Source organism: Acinonyx jubatus, chromosome A3 (assembly GCF_027475565.1).
Source record: "Acinonyx jubatus isolate Ajub_Pintada_27869175 chromosome A3, VMU_Ajub_asm_v1.0, whole genome shotgun sequence".
Taxonomy (NCBI): Eukaryota; Metazoa; Chordata; class Mammalia; order Carnivora; family Felidae; genus Acinonyx; species Acinonyx jubatus.
Window position 1 is genome coordinate 106,561,041 of NC_069388.1, and position 21,228 is coordinate 106,582,268.

At 36.7% G+C, this 21,228-nt stretch overlaps 1 protein-coding gene and 1 non-coding gene across 3 annotated transcripts in view; one reads left to right on the plus strand and one right to left on the minus strand.

Moving 5' to 3' along the window:
- Positions 1–21,228, plus strand: part of SOS1 (SOS Ras/Rac guanine nucleotide exchange factor 1) — a 145,628-nt gene that overhangs the window by 56,083 nt on the left and 68,317 nt on the right. For both annotated transcript variants that reach the window (XM_027033598.2, XM_027033599.2), the window contains exon 2: positions 15,079–15,204. In XM_027033598.2, coding sequence (XP_026889399.2) covers positions 15,079–15,204 — 126 coding nt within the window. The remainder of the gene's footprint in view (positions 1–15,078; positions 15,205–21,228) is intronic.
- Positions 7,028–7,132, minus strand: LOC113592540 (U6 spliceosomal RNA). Its single transcript, XR_003412447.1, has one exon. It is a non-coding gene; the product is annotated as a U6 spliceosomal RNA (small nuclear RNA).

The window sequence follows — 21,228 nt, forward strand, 5'->3', positions numbered from 1 at the left end:
ATTTCTAGACACTCTTTGGTAAATTTGGAGTAAAATTTGATCATTGCATTAAGATACCTTTTCTTAAATATTCTTTTTTGGGGTGCCTGGGTGGCTCAGCGTCTGGCTCTTGGTTTTGGCTCAGGTGATGATCTAGCGGCTTCGGGGGTTTGAGCTCCATGTCGGGCTCTGCCCTGGCAGTGCAGAGCCTGCTTGGGATTCTCCCTCTCTCCCTCTCTCTATCTGCCCCTCCCCTGCTTGTGCTGTCTCTGTCTCTCTCAAGATAAACAAACTTAAAAAAAAAAAATACTTTCTTTATTCTTTATTCTTTCTTAACATAGATCTCATTTTTCTTTGCCAAAAATGTAAAAGAAAATGAGGGACTAGACAAAGTAACACAAGACAAAGTAACACAACCTAAAGCAAGGAATGTAACTTCTGTGAGGACTAGAACTTTGTTATGCTATTCCCAAATGCCTACCACACTGCCGAGTATATGGGCTGCTCAAAATATTTGTTGCACAGATGAAAGAAATGCAAGGGGAAGGGCATTACAAGAACTAAAACATTCTATCAGGCTAATGTGGTCTATAGTCTTAACTCTGATGTTCATATAGTAGTGTTTATTTTATTTCTCCTCTTCCTGCAGCTTGAATCATATTTCTGTTTTCCCATATGAACTGAGATTTTGGACAAGTTTTGTAAAATACCTAACTATCCTATTCCTGGCTACGTAATAGCTGAGGGCTTAAGTCCTTATTTCAAGTTTGATTTACATTACATATTAGATATAAATAACAAAATGGAATAAATTGAACAGTTCATGATATTAGTTAAATTAAGGCGGGTTAACTTTTCTCCCTGGATTAAACATTAAAATTAGAAATAGGATGGTTCTGGGTGAAAATTTCAAACTCAGGTTTGAGAAAATATCCCTGTTCAGCATCTCTATACCCTGACTTGGGTTGAAAATATGATAAGAAGCTAATAGTGTGTAACAAGGCAAAGAAACCAGGCACCTGTACTTAATTAGTCCAAGACTTGTTTATTCTTAGTACTTTAATTTGTCAGTTTTTTCAACTTTTTGATGTGATGCATTGTATTTTCAAGCTATTTTGTAAGACATTCTCTTTAGGTGGGGAATTTAGGATACAGAGTCACTTCTGGCTCTTTCTTTCCAACACTTAGATTTTATGATTGTATGTGTTTGTGTTTCCTTTCTTCAGCTTTACTATTAACTCTTAACTAGGTATCATTTTCTATATCCTTTTTAATATAACCTAGCAGAGTATTCTTTATGGAGAGAGTTTAATGAATGTTTTTAATAAAAGATTCAGGGGTGTCTGAGTGGCTCAGTTGGCTGGACCTCTGATTCTTGATTTTGGCTCAGGTCATGATCTTGCAGTTCATGGGTTTGAGCCCTGTGTCGGGCTCTGAGCTGATGACACAGAGCCTGCTTGAAATTCTCGGTTTCCCTGTCTCTCTGCCTCTCTCTCTCTCAAAAATAAGTGAACATTCTTAAAAAATTAAAAGAGTTCTATATTAGAAGTGGAATTGCTAGATCATAAAGTGTGCTCACACGTGCGCGCGCACACACACACACACACACACACATATATTCGGCTTTATTAGCTGTTCTCAAACTTTATTCCAAAAAGGTCATGTTGCTTTATATTTCCACCAGTAGTGAATGAAAATTCCCATTTCTTCATCTCTTCACTAACACTTGATATTCTCAGACTCTTAAATTTTTGTCAGAATAGTAAGACCTGAAATTATAATTCATAGTTTTAATTTGTTTTGACTTGAATACTTATAAGGTTGATGCTGAGTACCTCTGATTATTTATGGGGCAGTTGTGTTTCCTCTATGAAATGCTTGTACATGTCTTTCCCCCATTTAAAAAAATGAGGTGTTTTCATTAATACTTAATAGTTCTTTATTTATCCTGGATATTTATCCTTCGTAGATTATATGTGCTTCATTTATTTTTGCCCAGTGTGTCACTTAGCTTTGTACTTTTTGTGTTTGATGAAGCAGTACATTTTTTTTAACATTTATTTTTGAGAGGGAGAGACTGTGTGTGTGTGTGTGTGTGTGAGAGAGAGAGAGAGAGAGAGAGAGAGAGCGCGCGCGCGCGCGCACAGGGGAGGGACAGAGAGAAAAGAGAGAGAATCCCAAGCAGGCTCCACACTGTCAGAGCCGAGCCCAACACAGGGCTTGATCTCACAAACTGTGAGATCATGACCGAAGCCAAAGTCAAGAGTTGTGTCCTTGACTAACTGAGCCACCCAGGCACTGCAAAGTAGTAGTTCTTAATTTAAGAAATTGAATTATGATTTTTCTTTGTTTTGTACTTTTTGTGTCTTTTCAAAGAAGTTCATTCCTACCTCAAGTTATAAAGATATTCTTCTATATTTTTGGGGGCTGGTGGCAAGAGAGAGCATAAGCAGCAGAGAGGGGCAGAAGGAGATAAAATCTTAAGCAGGCTCCACACTTAGAACAGAGCCCAACTCGGGGCTCTCCCCATGACCCTGAAATCATGACCTGAGCCAAATTCAAGAGTTGGACGCTCAACCAACTAAGCCACCCAGGCGCCCCTCTTCTATGCTTTTTTTTTAAAGGTTTCTAAATGTTTTGTTCATCACAATTATGTACTTGATCCATCTTTGATTTTTTTTTATATGGTTTTCTATCTTAGTCCATTCAGTTTCCATAACAGAATACCATCGACTGTGTGGCTTATAAACAACAGAAATGTATTTCTCACAATTCTGGAGGTTGGGGATTCCAAAAGTCAAGGCACTGGCAGATTTGGTTACTGGTAAGGACCTGTAACCTGGTGCATAGATAGCTATTTTTTGTCTGCATCCTCACATGGTGTGAGGGGGGCAGAGAGCTCTCTGTTTTTTATGTATTATTTATTATTACTTTTTATTTCTTTCTTTTGGGGAGTACTGTTTTAATATATTTCTCTCCCCACCCCCATTTTCTTAATTTGGATGCTTAGCCCATTCATTTTCATTCTTTCTTTACTTCTAATATAAACATTTAAGGCTTTAAGTTTCCTTGTAATACTGCTTCAGCCACAACCCACATTTAAAAAAGTAAACCTTTTACTTTAGAATAATTTTATATTTACAGAAAAGTTGCGAACATAATACAGAAAATTCCTGTATACCCCTTACCTAATTTCCCCTTATTAATGCCATATGTCACTGTAGTACATATGTCACAAGTAAGAAATCAACATTATTTGTACGTTATTATTTACTGAATTTCATATCTTATTCACATTTTGCCCGTATGCCCCAGTGTCCTTTTTACAACTTTAGGATCCCACCCAGGATGCCACATTACATTTAGTCATCTTGTCTCCCTAGCCTCCTCTGGTCTAAGACAGTTTCTCAGACTTTCCTTGTTCTTGATGACTTTGAGAAGTACTGGTCAGGTTTTTTGCAGTATACACCTCAATTTGGATTTGTCCATTGCTTTTCTCATGGTTAGACTGAGGTCATAGGTTTTTGGTAGGAAAACTACAGAGGTCAAGTGCTATTTTTTCCCAAAGGATATCAAAGGCATGTGTTATAAATATGACTTCTCATTTTTGACGTAACCTTGATCACTTGGCCAGGGTAGTGTTTGTTAACTGTATCCATTATAAAGTTTCTCCCTCTCCCCCTTCTTTTACATATTCTATGGAAATGGACTATAACTGAAGAGAACAGTATTAAGTACCCCTCCCCTAACTTGCTTCAGAAGAATATGGAAAATGTAGGGGAGGGCGTAATTTTATAGGTGTGTGTGTGTGTGTGTGTGTTTCACGTGTGTGTGTGTGTTCCATATATATATATATATATATATATATATATATACACATATATATATATGGAAAGAGATAATCTCTCTTTATTTAGAACATAAATACATATTTATGTGTCCTATATCTATCTGTATCAGTATGGCTGCATAGATATTTGTTTATTTTGTACTTTGGGTTTGGGTTATAATCCAGTACTATATTACTTATTTTCTTGCTCAAATTGTTCTAGCTTTAACCATTGGGAGCTCTTTAATGTTGGCTCCTGTATTGCTCTCCCTTTCATTCTTTTCTGCTCCTCCCACTCCCCCCTATGATTTTTTTTTTTTTTTACATACCCTACCCTTTTGTTTTTTGAGCACTTCTTTTTTTTTATTTTTTTTTTTAATGTTTATTTCTGAGACAGAGAGAGACAGAGTATGAGTGGGGGAGGGACAGAGAGAGGAGGAAGAGACAGAATCCGGAGCAGGCTCCAGGCTCTGAGCTGTCAGCACAGAGCCCGACGCGGGGCTAGAACTCACAAACCATGAGATCATGACCTGAGCTGAAGTCGGACACTCAACCGACTGAGACACCCAGGCGCCCCAACACTTCTTTACTTTCTAGCACTACAGCATGCTTTAGGCTCAATTTGTTTATTCCCTTCTCTGACCTAGAATCAGGCATGTCGCCAAGGAACCCTGCTTTCTCTTTTGGAGAATGGTGTTGGAAACCAGGACCAGGGCACTGGATGTGCTCATTGTTACTAAGGTATATGTACCTTTAGGTCCTCTCAGTGGACTGAACTAGGAAATACATGTATTTCATAGTATGTACATAGGTACATACTTTAGGTACATAATGGTAACGTGGGCATATTGTTTTATTTTTGTCATTCTACTTAAGAACATTTGACTTTAGTGCCTATTTTTAAGCCTCATTTTAGGTAGTGGACAGGGTAGGGAACCTAGTTGAAGGTAACCTTGTGATAGTGGTATCTTGTCTTTTTACAAAAAGGTCTTTTTACCAAGACCCTTTTTAAGACAAAAATAGTCCTCAAGGCACTATGGTTTGTTTCCAAAGTCCCATAACTGAATTGTTTAGAATGTAGAATAAAATTTCCCTTAACACCAAATATATTAAGTGTAGTTTAATTTTTTTTAGCATGGCCTACAGAAGTCTTTTATTTTCTATCTCTTGCCCACCTCAATTCTTACCACCTCCCCATGCTTCCTAACACTCTAATCATACAAAAGTGCTTGACATTTCCTAACCTGCAATACATACTCTCATATCTCTTTGTGTTTACCTGTAGTATTCCTTCTAGATTGCCCTTCTCTTTGATTCACTCAGACGATTTTCATTCAGTTTTCAAAAGTCAGCTCAGGTTGTAGATCTTCTATCAATCCCCCCTTAACTGGTCCAGATATATTTAGGACATTAGGAGCTGCTGCTGCTGCTGCTGCTGCTGCTTCTTCGTAAGTTTATTTTTGAGAGAGGGAGAGCGAGAGCATGAGTGGGGAGGGCAGAGAGAGAGAGAGAGAGAGAGAGAGAGAGAGAGAATCCAAACAGGCTCCACATGTCAGGCTCGAACTCATGAACCGTGAGATCATGGCCTAAGCTAAAATCAGGAGTCCTACCCTTAATGCACTGAACTACCCAGGTGCCCCTAGGAGTTCTTTCTTCTATGTTAATATTTCTCGAAGTGTGATTTCAGGACCACTTGCAAGAATCGCCTGAGACAGGGGCGCCTGGGTGGCTCAGTTGGTTGAGCGTCCAACTCCGGCTCAGGTCATGATCTCACAGCTCATGAGTTCGAGCCCCATGTCGGGCTCTGTGCTGACAGCTCAGAGCCTGGAGCCTACTTCAGATTTTGTGTCTCCCTCTCTGTCTGCTCCTAACCCACTAGCATTCTGTCTCTGTCTCTCTCAAAAATAAATAAATATTAAAAAAAAAAAAAAAAAAAAGAATCTCCTGAGACACTCCTGAGGTATTGTTAAAAACGCAGACCTTGGGGCCCATCCCCAGACCATGGCAAAGGGAATAGTTGGAGTGGGGTGGATTTGCATTGTTGATAGTCTCTGTAGGTGATGTGCAATATTTTTATGTCCCATTCCGGTATTTTTAAAGAGTCTTTTTTTTTTTAATGTTTACTTTGGGGGGGGGGGGACATGCATGCAAGTGGGGGAGGAGCAGATAGAGGGAGACCAAGGAACCCAAGCAGGCTCCACACTGACAGCAGAGAGGCAGCCCAGTGCAGGGCTTGAACTCACCCATATTTAAATGAAAAAATTTAAATGTACACAAAGTAGACAGAACGGATATTCATGGGCTCATTACCTAGAGTTAAGAGGTATCTGGATTTTGTCACATTTACTTCATCTACCTTTTTATTTTTCTCCGAAGTATTTGAAAGCAAGTTGAGCTCACCAGAGGTCATTTTTCCCTTACATAACTTCAATGCCACTATCACAGTTATCAAAATTAACAGCAGTTTGTTGGTGCCATCTAATAACACCAGTCAAAATTCAAATTTGTTCATTTGTCTGAAAAGTGTCAGTTTTGCAGTTGGTTTATTGGAATCATATTAAATGAACACCCATATTAAATGTAGTTGTTATGTCTCTTAAATTTCTTTAATATACAGATCCTCCTCTTCCAGTCGACTTATTGCAGGAACTGAATCAGTTGTCCTGCAAGATGTTCAACATTTTGGAGTTCTCTGTTTATTTCCTTGGGGTAATATCTAACTTTTCTTATATCTGTCATAGTTGCTATAAATGGAAGTCAGCTTTAGAAGCTTGATTAGATTTATTTTTAGCTTTTTTGGCAAGAATACTTCACAGGTGGTGCTGTGGCTTCACACTGCATCAAGTCTGGCCCCAATTTTAGTGACGTTAACTAAGATTGATCAGGGGATTCAGGAGGTAACAGCCTGAGCCCTACTTAAAAAGATCATCTCTTTATGTAGTGGTTTCTTTCATCTGTTGGTAATTAGTGTCTGAATTTATGTTGTTCAAGTCGCGAATGGGTGGTTTTCTAACTCTGTGTTCCTTTTACATTTGTTACCTGGAATCCTTCTATAAGGAACAATTCATCAATGCCAGTTGTTTGGTTTATCCCAGAGTATAGTATAGTTCAGACAGGAAAAGAAGGATGTGTATTAATTCTTTCAGGATAAAGACTTGGTGCCCCACTTATTTCCAATTTGGTATTTTTTGAAACCTCCTTTTGACCTCATTGGTTTTTGTAGATTCAATGTATTTCACAAATTTGCATGTCATCCTCGTGCGGGGGCCATGCTAATCTTCTTTGTATCATTTCGATTTTTGGTATATATGCTGCTTGAAGCAAGCACAGATTCAGTGTGTTTCACTTAGTTGCAGTTGATTTGGTTTTTGAGGTAGCCCTTTGCCTTTTCATAAGATTCCTGTGTTGTTTTGTTATGTTTTGTTTTGTTTGTTATGGCCCATTCATCTGAGAGCTTCCTTGCTTTCTGGTACAATAAGACATCCCAGGCTTATATTTTCATTTACAATTTAGATTGAATTAAGAGTTAAATGTGTATGTGTTTTAAAAATTCTGTGCATATCTCCTACTATAGTTGGAAATTTCTTCATATAATATGAGATAGAATTTTTTAGTAACAATATTTACTATAATTTAAAGTTTTTGCTGTATGTTAGCTGTATCATTTTTTTCATTGCTTTCATTTTTAAAATTTAATTACATTACAATTTAAGTTATCTTCATTATTTTTGTATATGCATATTTTTGGCCATAGTAGTGGTCTAAAGCTTCTTCTACAGTGTTCACAGGTTCTCAGATATTTTGTTTATTTTTGCTCACACGACAAAATATGTGATAAGTAGTCTTAAATAATTTTTACTTATTTCAGTCAATTTATTGTAACAATTTTCATCTAACATTAGTAAAGGGGAAGGATCTTGGAAATTGGGACTAAGTTACTTGTAAATATTCTTTAAATAAGTCCTTTTTACTTCCTGTAGTTATGACAGCTAGTAAGTTAATAAGTAAATATATCTCCATGGTAAATACCCAGTAGTTAGGTTGTTTTGCTACTTGAGTATTTGAAACACTGTTTGGGTAAATAATTCTCCACAACCAAAAAAATAAAATACAATAAAAATTTCAAAACCACTTAAAAAAAAAAACAGTTTCAGTTTTGTTTCACTACATGTAATACAAAAACCTTAAATTGAGGTGTTAAACTGAATTTCTTCTCTTTTCTGCAAAATATTATCCTATTCTAATATTTCCTATCCTGGTTAAGTTAGTGGTTCTGATTGTTGCCCCCATTCTCCTCCAAAATAGTTATCCAAACACACGTCCTCACTTTCCCACCTCCCACGGTTTCTCCCTCTGTTCAGGCATCCACGGTTTCTTTTTCCAGACCTTGCAGCATCCTTCCAATTAGTTTTGCTTCCTTCAACCTCATCTTCCTTTAACTCATTCTTCATACTGATACCAGAAAGATTCTTAAGTAAAGGGATCTAATTATGTCAATGTCTTGCTTAAAACCTTTCAATTATTTTCTACTTCCCTGGTCACTTCCCCACTTCTTAGCATTCCACACAAGCCTGCCCTTTCCAGGCTTAGCTGTCCTCACATTTTGTCTTGGCCTCTGTAATTTTTTATATGCTAGCTTTTTTAGTAACTTATGTGCTGCCCTTAACACCTTCGTTCTCTGTGCACCGGTTCAAGTGTGTTTTACTTGATACTTACTTCTGATAATCCTCACACACCATTCAGCAAGGGTCACTCTTTTTTTTTGGGGGGGGGTTGTCACTGTGCCTTAAATATAACTCCATTTTAGCCTCATCACACTGTGTTAATTAAGTCAGTTGCGTATATTGACTGTGTGAGCTGAACTCTTTGTGTCCTCTTTGTGTCCCCAGCAAATAAGAGCTTAGGAAAGGTGCGCCTGGGTAGCTCATCGGTTAAGCATGTGACTCTTGATTTTGACTGAGGTCATATCTCACTGTTCGAGGGATCGAGCCCTGTGCTGGGCTCTGTGCTGACAGCCGACAGCGTGGGGCCTGCTTGGGATTCTGTCTCTCTGCTTCTGCATTCTCCCCCTCTTAAAATAAATAAACTTTAAAAAAAAAAAGCTCACGAAATTAAAAAGATTGTTACATATACAGACCTAAAGGCTAATTAACAGACTCCAAGAAATGAGAAAATATTTTTAGTCAATTTTATTTCTAGAAAAGATTTAAGTTCTCTGATTTATTTTTATCTCCTTTAATTTTTTTAAAGGTTTTGCTTTGATTTTTAAATCTATGAATGAGGGAAAATGAGGACCTGAAACATCAGATGTTGGCTAAATAATCATTGTAACATTGCAAAGAAGTTTAGCAATGCAAATCTTTATTATTTGCTATGATAAAGGTTTTGAGGATACAAGTTTTATTTTATATTCTCCTGTTATATTTATAAATAAAAGTAGCAGATCTGGGCTCAAGATATGACAAAATACACTCTAGAAGCCTTTCTAATTCTTCAGAGAGCCATTAGCTAGAAAAGGCTATTAAAAATTCATCAGAATTCAACATAGTGTTTTCTGGCAGTTTACCCAAGGGGCTGCTGAGTACACTTAGAGAACTCAAGTCTCAAACAACCTAGGATTTGATACAGACCTGATCCTTGTTTTTTTCAGATTCCACAAAATCTGGCAATAAGAGCCAACAAAGTTGCTTCTGAATCTGTTGGAAACCACTAGAGACCAAACGAACCATCAAGAGAGATACAGGCAGTCCTTAAAGAAGGTTTAAAATTCAATGTGGCATCTTTAGTTGAATATGATGATTATACCCTAAAAGAATTCTTGTCATGATCATGTGACATTCTTATTCACGACTATGATTAATTAATTCTTCAGTGAAGTTCTTGCATTTGCTTTACTTAAGTTACCTAAAGTAATTTTCTAAGTATGTGAGGTTTTTGATATCAGTAAATAGAAGTATAAAATATAATATTTTTGAAAACTGTATATAAGGGAAAACCCACATCTAATTTATAAACCCAATCCTAAGTGCTTATTATAACTACACACACACACACACACACACACACACACACACACACCCTTAATGAATATCAGCTGTAGATGACTTCTGAAGGCTGTCATAAGATTGGCAGTGTAACCTATTCTGTATGGTCTTGAATAATTTGGATCATTTGATCTATTAAATACCTTTCAGTACCACTTAAATGGAATAGAACACTTTAGATGTAATACTATCTCATAGAAAAGAAGTGTTTTTTATTCTGTCTGTATAGGAAATGTAATACTACTTCTGTCTGCTCATTAAAGAAATCTCTTAATAGCATCTTCCTTAAAAGAATAAAGAGAAAAGTCTGTATTTCAGAAATTGGTGTTCTGCTTGTCTTGAAGTATTTACTATCGTCCATGCTTTTCAGCCAGAGACTTTGAAGTATTCTTTTTGTTTTTAAGGAAGTAAAATAATTTATTAGTCTCTTGTACGAAGGAACCTTTTGATCCTAATTTGACAGGTTTAATATATGATGAAGGTTAATATTCAGAAACTTAGAAGAACAGTTGGCATTATGCATTATTTCTGTTTAGGCCTAATTCTTTGTGTGATTTATTTACCCAATAGGTTTTATTTGGATATTAATAACCATCAATAAATAAAACTGTTTGAATTTAAATTTCTAAAATTTTATGCATCATGCTAGGTGTTAAACTTGGCCAGCATTTGGATTATATGTGCCTAAATTGTAAGCAGTATCAAGTTTGTTTGTCTAAAGCATAGCATTTTACCACTGTGGTTATATACAGTTCATATGATTCTACAAAATAAACATCTATTTTAGTTTTGTCTTTGTATGTTGAACGGTTTCTGCTTTAAGGGTTTATGCTCCTGAAATCATCTAGCCTTACCACTATCCCTTTTCAACCTTAATTCCAAGAATGAAATATTTTATCCCTCTCACCCCTGCAACACCAAGGCTTTGAGTGAGTATACTCTGAATGTCAGGGATTGAGAGTGAAATGCTAAGAGAATATGATTCTATAGATAGATGAAGAAGGCCCTGCCCAGTAGGATCATCGACATCAAGCAGACAAGGGAACATGTAATTTTAATTCATTATGACAAACTGGTAACAAAAATGTGGTATCTAGTACAAGCATTAGCAGAGTATAAGGCCCATATAAGCAGGAACTGTTTTTGGCTTAGCTCTATGTATCCAATACCAACAAAGTCTGATATTTATAATGGGGTCAGTAAGTCATTTAAATGAATGACATTAATTCTGCCTTAGAGAGAGGCAAGAAACAAGGAAGTCTTCCTAAATGAGACGAGATCTGGGTTTTGAAAGTCAAACAGGTAGATGAGAGCGTGAATGACAGGCATGGAGAACAGTGTGTGAAACTGCATGCCATGTTTTAGCAAACTACAAATGATTTGAATTGCTGCTTCAGCTTAAAGTGTAAATTGAAGAGCAGCTGGAGAGGGATCTATATTAATGAAGAATTATGTTTCCATGGGTTTCTTTGAAAAACAAAGAACATTTTAAAAAAATAATCTGATTAATTTACACGTTCCTGAACACTTTCTAAAATGTGTTTCTGTGTACCTATACCTCAAAAGTCTTTGATATTTTAAAAAATTAATTAAAATGATTGCTGATTAAATATGTTCTTTTTCATTTTTTTCATTTTTTTATTTTTTAAGTAAGCTCCATGCCCATTGTGGGGCCTGAACGCACGACGCTGAGATCAAGAGTCACATGCTGTACTGCCTGAGCCAGCCAGGCGCCCCAGTATTTTCATTTTAATATTTATTATCTCCAGCATTTTAGCTATATGTTGGATTTTTAGTAAATTTGTAATTTATAAATTTTACTTTATTTGTAATTTTGAATGAGTAAAATGATTTTACCTTTTCAGATGATAGAGATTTATAGTGCTGCATTTGCATTTATTACATGACAATGTTTATTGAAGCGTGACAGCATACATCAAGCCATGTGTTCTCTGGAAGCCCGTTATGTGAATAGATACAGTTTGTGGGCATTCTCTCTGTGCTGATGGAGCTACTAGCACACTCCTCAGACTCCAGATTCGACAGTCAAGGGTTTCGTGGAAAGAACTATATGACCCAGACACCAGGAGGCCCAGGTTCGGTATTTACAGCATTGCTAGTTAACTGCAGGATCATGGGCATCTCCTTTTTCTCATTTGCTAAATAGAGGCGCTGAGTTAAATGACTTCTCAAGTCCCTTTTATTTCTAAAATTCCTCGGTTTTATAAATCTATAGCTATAGTTTATATGATGCTGGAGCCTTGGACAGAAATGTAACCCCAATTATAGTTACATTTTCCAGTACTACATCTTAGTGAAAACAGGGGCTTCTATATTGTCTTTTTCTAAAATATATTTCCATTTGTTAAACTGAGTTCTATGTGTGAAATATAATTTTTCTTTATTTTTTCAAGTGCTTTTTAAAAAAGATTTTATTTACTTTTAAGTAATATCTACACTCAACTTGGGCTTGAACCTACAACCCAGAGATTGCATGCTCTACCAACTGAGCCAGCCAGGCACCCTGAGATATAGTTTTTCTTATTAAACTTTTATAGTAAGTTCCTTTTTCTTACTAAGTTATATTAGAGATTTTGGTAGGATAGATGGAGATAATCTAACAAGTGATTTGAAGTGTGTGTCTAAAACTCAGGAGGCAGGGGCGCCTGGGTGGCTCCGTGGGTTAAGCATCCGACTTCGGCTGAGGTCATGATCTCACTGCTCGTTCTGTGCTGACAGCTCTGGGAGCCTGCTTCAGATTCTGTCTCCTTCTCTGCGCCTCCCTTGCTTGTGCTTGCTCTCGTGTGCACTCTCTCCCTCTCTCTCTCTCTCTCTCTCTAAAGTATAAAATAAAATATTAAAAAAAAAATTAAAACTCAGGAGAGAAGTCAGTACTAGGGGTAGATTTGAAGTTGTCTGCATTGGTTGTAGTTTAAAATGTGGAGGTAAAGATTACTTGGGGGAAAGAACAGAAGAAAAGAGCAGACAGAAAAGGCTAGAATCCACAGTTAAGAGGTGGAGGAAGCCAAGGAACTCCACAAGAAAATGGAAAAGGAGCAAAGAAATAAGAGAAGTAGGACAGGTTGTGTCACTGGTCAGAAAAGAGAATTAAAAAATGAAAAGACTTGGGGCACCTGGGTGGCTCGGTCGGTTAAACGTCTAACCCTTGATTTCAGCTCAGGTTATGATCTCACAGTTGTGAGATCAAGCCCCATGTCGGGCTCTACACTGACAGCACAGAGCCTGCTTGGGATTCTGTCTCTTTCTCCTCTCTCTCTGCCCCTTCCCCATGCCACCCACGCCCCATGCTCTCTCTCAAAATAAATAAACTTAAAAAAAAAATGAAAAGACTGGACTGAGAGTCCCTCAAGAAAAGCCCACTATGTGGTGTTAGGATTCACTGATAAATGAAGATAAGTTGGTTATGAAGCTAAAGGGTATCTGACAAGACAATTTAAGCCAAATGGGTGCATGCAATTCAATCAATAAAAATAAAATTTTGTAAGCAGAATCAGACCTGAACAAACTGATGGCTACCAGAGGGAAGGGGGCTCTGGGGATGGGCTAAATGGGTGAAGGGGAATGGGAGATACAGACTTCTGGTTGTGGAATGAATAATCATGGGATTATTAACAGAATAGTCCATGATATTGTGTTAGTATTGCATGATGACAGACAGTAACTACATTTGTGGTGAGCATAGCATAAGGTAGAGAGAAGTCGAGTCACTGTTGTTGACCTAAAACTGTTGTAATGTTATGTGTCACCTGTACTCAAATAAATAAATAAATAAATAAATAAATAAATAAATAGAACTTTATCAAATTCCATCTTAAAAACAAAAAGGTGGTTTAATGTTGTTATGTGCTGAAGGGAAGTAAGTTTACAAGGTCCATTAGCTACACACATTAGAGTGTGATGGCATGGCAAATAGTAAGCCCAGAGCTGAGAAACACAAATTCTGGGGTTCTAAGTCCAAACGTTATCCGTTATTTTAACTGCACAACCATTCAGTCATCTAACAGGGTGAAGAGATTCATAAACAGATTAATCACAATCAGATTGGTAATTGCTGCTATACTGAATATGACCGGAAATGATCGGGCAAGGGATTTAAGCCTTTTGCGGCTTAGTTTCTTCACCTATAAAATAATAATAAATTGCTTTAAACCTCATACTTGATGTAGCATTCCCCCCACAGTTCTGAATTGTGATTGCCTCTAAAATATTTTTCCTTAAAAAGTATTTTAAATTCATGTGTACAGATATATACATATCTATGTATTTTTAACACACGTTCCAGAAATTGATAATATAGTACACTGTATATAAAAATGTACCCCCACACTAAGGCTGTCATACCCTGTTCGATAATGAGGTGTAATAGGACAGATCATACTACATGCTGTTGGCCAGCGAGTATTGTGCACTTTTCTCCCAAGAGGGCTCTGCCCTTTGGAGAGTTGACTATATTTTAAAACCTATATTGTTTGTTTCCTGGAACTGATTTTTCTGCCATTTGTTAAAAGGAATAGTTGTGACCCATAGTGAGTGACACAGGATGCACGTAAAGGCTAGCATGCTGGTAATTAAAATGTAAATTTTACAGAGGCCAGTGGCCTGATGGGCCTCCAACCAAATGGTTGAGGAAAATGAAGGTAAAGATGATTAGGCATTTATGAATGAGTGACTACCAAGTTGTCTTCATAAAGCAGAGACAGTGACAGATTGTCAAAAGTGCCCATTTTGTGTCCTTTGGTATAGGGTGATTTTGTGTTCAACAAACATTTATCAAGTTTGTATTCTGTGCCCTGCACAGTGCTAGGTGCTAGTGTTACACTGGTGAATAAGAGAAATCCTTCTTGGATTTTATCATTTAGGAGGAAAGGTAGAGTTCAAACAAGGGCCAGAGACCCATGGGAGGTCAATTTTGCCCAAGCAGTATGTTGAGTAAATGTTCTGGTTCTGGATGAAAACCATAGCCTCTCCCTCCTTCTCTGCATTCCCATGTCTCAGGGTAACTGTGGTTTAAAGAAAAAAATATATTGAAATCTGCAGTTAGGTATCTGAACCTCCAGGAGCATGTTAATAAGCATGCATGGTATTGTGGCTGGGGAGAGATTGAGAACGAACTTCTGGGTCATCACATTTAAATCTGTACTTGCAATTCAGACCATGTGCTTGAGTATAAACCTACATTTTAATTACTTTGCTTTTTGTTTATAGGTCCAGGGGCAAGTCCATCCTACTCTTGAGTCTAGTGATGATGCTCTTCAGTATGTTGAAGAATTAATTTTGCAGTTATTAAATATGCTATGCCAAGCTCAGCCCCGAAGTGCTTCAGATGTAGAGGTATGATAAATTTTGCCTTGTATTTGCTTTATACACACACACACACACACACACACACACACACTGTGTACTTGTTGCAGTGTCAGTGAAAGTGTTCTGAAATGAACTTTTGTTGGCCTCAAAACACTGCCTTTATTTTGTTTTAAGTTTATTTATTTTGAGAGAGACAGAGACAGCGTGAGAAGGGGAGGGACAGAGAGAAAGGGCAAGAGGGAGAGAATCCCAAGCAGGCCCCTCATTGCCAGCGCAGAGCCCCATGTGGGGCTCAAACTCATGAACCTGTGAGATCATGACCTGAGCTGAAACCAAGAGTCGGATGCTTAACCAACTGAGCCACCCAGGCACCCCTGAACACTACTCCTTGATACTAGAATTTTACACACACACAAGCACACACACACACAGTTTTAAGAGTGGAATATGTTCAAATGTTTCTTTTGTTTTTAAAGCCCACTGTCATTTAAAAACATTTTGGGGCGCCTGGGTGGCTCAGTTGGTTAAGCGTCCGACTTCAGCTCAGGTCATGATCTCACAGTCTGTGAGTTTGAGCCCTGTGTCAGGCTCTGTGCTGACAGCTCAGAGCCTGGAGCCTGCTTTGGATTCTGTGTCTCCCTCTCTCACTGCCCCTCCCCTGCTCATGCTGTGTCTCTCTCTGTCTCAAAAATAAATAAAAACATTTAGTTATTAATCTGTTGGTCTTCAGTTGTTACATGTATTTTAGATAGTAAATGAACTCCTTCCCACCAATTGGAAGGGAAAGAAACATGTAAAAACCTAGGAAGTTCTGCAGTCTACTACAGCAGTGACCTGGCCCCTGTCTTTTTTAGGGCTTAAAGTTTGGTGGAGATACAGGAATAATGGCAATAACAGGATGTGATCCACTGTGCATAAAAGTTTTGAGGGACACCATAAAAGGGACAAACTAATAACACAGGCCTTGGGGCTTAGGGATTAGCTTCCCAGAAGAGGCATCTGAAGAAGTCAAAAGTCTGAGAAGAAAAGAAAGAAGGTTTGAAGTTCTAACTGTAGAAAATGGGAGATAGAGCTGGAAATATAAAAGTTGTCTAACAACGATTAAGAACATTTGACTTTAATGACCTTGAATGTATACTAGTACAAATCTTTGAGTTTCTCTGACATTTCTTTTGCAGTACTCAAATGTGGGCACAAGAAAGATAGTTGGGTTGAATGGAATTTCACCATAGACATACAGTAGAATAGTAGGACAAGGAAGTGGTGGAAATTGGTAATAACAGGGTTTTACAACCTTTCAAGACACAACACACATAGAACGTAACAAAGATTTTATCTCAAACAGTGGCTGGGTAGGAGGTATATCTGTCTACCCCAGGCCCTACCCTGTCCCCCGGGGGATGAGGGGTTGATAATATAGGCATATCTAATGAGAAACTTCTGAAAAGAGCATCAGAGAACCTAAACTGGATAGGAGAAAAAGTGACATATAATAATGGCTGATATTTAAGTGTTTGCTGTAATATTGTGTACTGTTCTAAATAGTTCCATGCTTTATATTTTATTTAAAGTTTTTTAATAACCCCATGAAGATGGTGCTGTTTTCTTCTCTTACTAGAATGTAAGCTCCAAGGTTATTTTTCTTGTTTACTGCCAAATTCCTAGCATCTAGAACAATGTCTGGCACTGAGAACGCACTCAGGAAATAACATGTTGAATGAATAAATGTGGAAACTGAAGCACAGAGAGGTTAGATAAATTGCCCTTGCCCAAGGTCACCGCTAATAAGTAGCGAAGTCAAGACTGTAGCCCAGAAAGTCTAAGCTTTCTGGATGTACATTACAACTCAAGCATCCTGCCAGGAGAGGACAAGTAGATTGGAAAAACATGGAGGGAATTAGGGTATTGGATTTCCCAGTAAAGTTAAGAACTGATAACACTAGAATACCTGAGTGAGAGAATTAAAAGAATAGATTGGGATCAGAGACAAAGTTGTTGGAATTTAAGATTTCCTCAGTAACACAGTTACAAAGCGGGATGTGGCCATGTGATGGTGGCTGGGGTAGAAAGTCTCCAAGATGAGGTATTCAAAGAATTAAGAGGCCAGGGTATTTCATGTGTCCTTAAGGTAGACAGTAAGGTCACACAGGATCATGACAAGATTTTACATGATCCAGAAACAGCTTGGGGAATGGAAAAGATGCTAAATTTTCCTTCATGCAGGTTTTGGGACAAGGGCGGTTTTTGCTCTCGAAGTCTTCAGGGGAGTTCCAGATTTCAGCTGAGGCAAAGAGATATTTGAAAACATTGAACTACAGAGGTTGTAGATGTAGAAAAGATTGTATACAATGGAATAGTAATTCACTTTGATTTCTTAAGTAATTTAAAGAAGGTTTCATACATTTTTATCCCATTTTTCCATTGAATTATAAGGTCAACTATCTTTTATTCATGATTTCCTTTAGGCACTTAATTACATTGGTCTTCAGAGTAGATCTTGAATAGAACTCGTTGCCTGACTCTTCTCATGAATAATTCCAGTTGCTCTTTTGGATCTTAGTTAGGTTCTCCCACAGTGTTTATAAAATACAGCATTCAGCCTTGTGCCTAGTGTGTTAGAGTAGGGTTATGGAACTCATCTTGCTTATTATCATTCTGATGTTAGAGGGCGTCCTAGGAATTCGCTAGTTTGATAACATTGCAAACTCAAATTCAGTTCTTTCTTGATATCTCATACTATACTGTGTTTATTTAATTTCCTTATTTTTATTAATACAGAAACTAATATATAATTCTTCCAGTATTGAAGGAGATCTCCATGAATTCTCGAAAATTACTGCGTCAGTTTTTGACTTGCACAGGTTTGATCAAAATGTAGGCCCTCAAGACTCTAAATATTAATAAAGGATGTTTCTTAGCTTCTTAATAGAAAACTTCTGAGATATTGAAGATATATAATTATCCAGTGCCCTGTCGTGTTATTTTTAAGCAGTAAATCTGAGCCCTTAAAGTGGATGTAGCCATGTGATATACCAATGAGCTGGCTTTGGAATTGGGAAAGGTTGGGAAGAATATATGAGTGAAATAGAAATAGCCATCAGTTGGGTAATGGGCTTTGTAATTTCAGAGTACTGTTATATACATAGTTATGTCTTTACAACAACCCTATGGAATAGTTATTACTCTGCTTATTTTATAGATTACACACCCCTCAGAATGGTAGAACAGATTTAATTTTTTTCTTTTTTTTTTAAATAAAATGCAGGGCTTGAATTCCCAACCCTGAGTTCAAGACCTGAGCAGACACTTAGCGGACTGAGCCACCCAGGTGCCCCTAGAACAGATTTTTAAAAAGGTGGAAACCTGGAATCTAATCATGGTCAAATACCCTTCTTCCTGTACCATTCCTGGAAGCGTATTTAGACAAAAATATAGATATATAGAGATTTTAAATGAATATAATGGTGTGTTAGAGTCTTTTATCAAAAAACAATTTTTCACTTTCTTTGTTCATAAGGATTTTATATTTCTTTAATACATTTATTTTATTTCCTTAATACATTTACAGAGCCTTTTTTTTTGTAAAGTCATAAGGGTCATGAATTTTATAAGCCCTTCAAATAAATTTTGAGGTAAGAGATAATTCATCAAAGTTTTTTTTTAAAAATTTGAGGCCCATATTAAAAACCATACTTAAAAAAAAAGACCTGCGTTTGGCTTTGTGCAGATAGCTCGGAGCCTGGAATCTGCTTCGGATTCTGTGTCTCCCTCTCTCTGCCCCTCCCCTGCTCATGCTCTGTGTCTGTCTGACTGTCTGTCTGTCTCTCTCTCAAGAGTAAATAAACATTTAAAAAAATAGATCAGTCTGAATTAATGCAATATATAAAATTTCTGTCTTTCTAAAGAATACGTTTTGATTAAAGTATAAACATAATTGTAGAGTAGCAATTCTTCCTTAATACTTGGCCCCAAGGGGATTTATTTTAATGAAAAACTAAAAGTGGGTTTTAGTTGCCCTATAGTTTTAGGAATATAGATACTTTGAAAGTGCTTGAAAACTGATGGACTCTATATGTATCTATACTATGTTAATTGAATATTATGTTATTTAATGTTGCTTATGTTAATTGAAAAATTTTGAGAAATTGTACTAAAGATTGTGAACTATCAGAGTCCAAATGAAAGGGTTTTCGTTTTACTGACGTAGCCAAAATTCAACAATCCATGCCACCAGTATTTGAGTATTGCTATCTGTCAGGCAGTGTTCCCGATGAATAAAGAAGCATTTATATGAGTGCTCTGGGAATGTAGAGGAGGGATATGTATTGTTTGTTTCTGTCTTTTCACAATAATTTTTCATGTTAGAAGATAGTGTATAAAAATTGCTCCAATCCGGTTCATTCTCCCTCATTTTCTGTATTTAATCTTTATAAAAAAAAATAGAAGAAAAAACTAATAGTATTTTTTTCTGTTCTATGTCCCTGGTAAAGTATATTCTTTGTTAAATTTATTTTTTTTTCTTTATTTAATTCCTTAAGGCTTGTCTTTCCATAATTATACTTGTTCTTTCTCTGGGAAGGGATTGCTATTCTATTTTCTTTTTCTTCCACCTCAACCCCTGCCTCCATTTTGCCTATGTAATTCTACCAGTGACTTTTTTTCCAAAGACCTATGTGAAATATGTTTAAGAATTGTCGTATTGAGTTCAGCGTCTTTTCTTTTATACTTTCACTACCATACACCAGTGCTTTTTAGACCCTAGGTCAGGACCCATTAGTAAGTCATAAAATCACGTTATGCATTGCCCAACTAACTTTTTTTTAATGCATAGAAAATATTAGTGTAATATCAGCGTGTAATAAGGGCAGGTTTTGTTTTATGAACTTTGTTTAGTATGTGTATGATGTGTAAGGATGCAATGAGATGTATTAAGAATTTATTATTTCTTACTGTGAGTTGAGGTTAGAAGGAAGGAAGAAAGGGAGGGAGGGAAAGAGGTGAGGGGAAAGAAAATAGCAGCACAGGGCCATACCATTATAAGATTTGTACCATGGTTAACCACAGGTTAAACCCATCACTGAAATTTTTAATTGGAAGCCATAGTTAGTCCTAAATCTCTTTAATTGTCATTTTTGGATTAGCAAATCTAGTATTGACTGGGAGAAAGGAAAAGAATTTTAGCTTTTGATGTTGCTTTCCACCTTCTCCTCCTTTTCTTTTCTCCTTTTTTACCTTCCAAACTCCCCCAATATTTTGGACCTTTGTATTATCTGTATAGTGTCCTGGCAAATAGCTTTTTAACTAGGCATTTCAATAAATTTGTAAACTCCATTTATAACTACAATAATTTCTTTCAACGTACCTCCAGTTCCATTAATTAGAATTGAAACGAGCACTTCTTAACTTTGGCAGCTGATTTCAAGCCTCAAACCTAGATGAAGAGAAAATTTACTTAACTTGAATGGGCTAAACTATTCTCACTTTATAAATTTGTTCTTAAGATGTCCTAAAATCAACATGTTTTCCCTCCAAAGTGTCATGTGACAGTCTCTTTTTTTATTTTTCATTTTAATAGCAACTGACAAAACTTTTTATTTAGGTTTATAATCAGGAGTGACATTTAATTTTATCTACGTTTTTACAAACTAGTTATCTACATGGTTTTAAATTATGTTAATAGCGACCTCTACTGGTTTTCACTGTGGTATCCTGAAAGAGTCACTTTTGCTTGAAGTGAACTACATTAGTTTATAAAAGTAGGAAAATTCAGCTTTTACATTAACATGAGTTTCTTCACTTTCAATGGAAATGCTAACCAAGTAAGTGCTAGAAATTAAAGAGAAGTATTTTGTAAAAATTAATGATTTATAGAGGGTTCAAACTCTAATGATGAACTATGGTGTATAAAAATTGCTGTTACCAATGTAAACCCTTGTTTTCCGTGATCTGTAAATAGTTTTGAAGTCAAGTACTTTTGCATGATGAATAAAGAAAAAATTTCTTAGAGGTTTCAAGTGCAAAATGCTACTTGAGGTTGTAATTGGTATTATT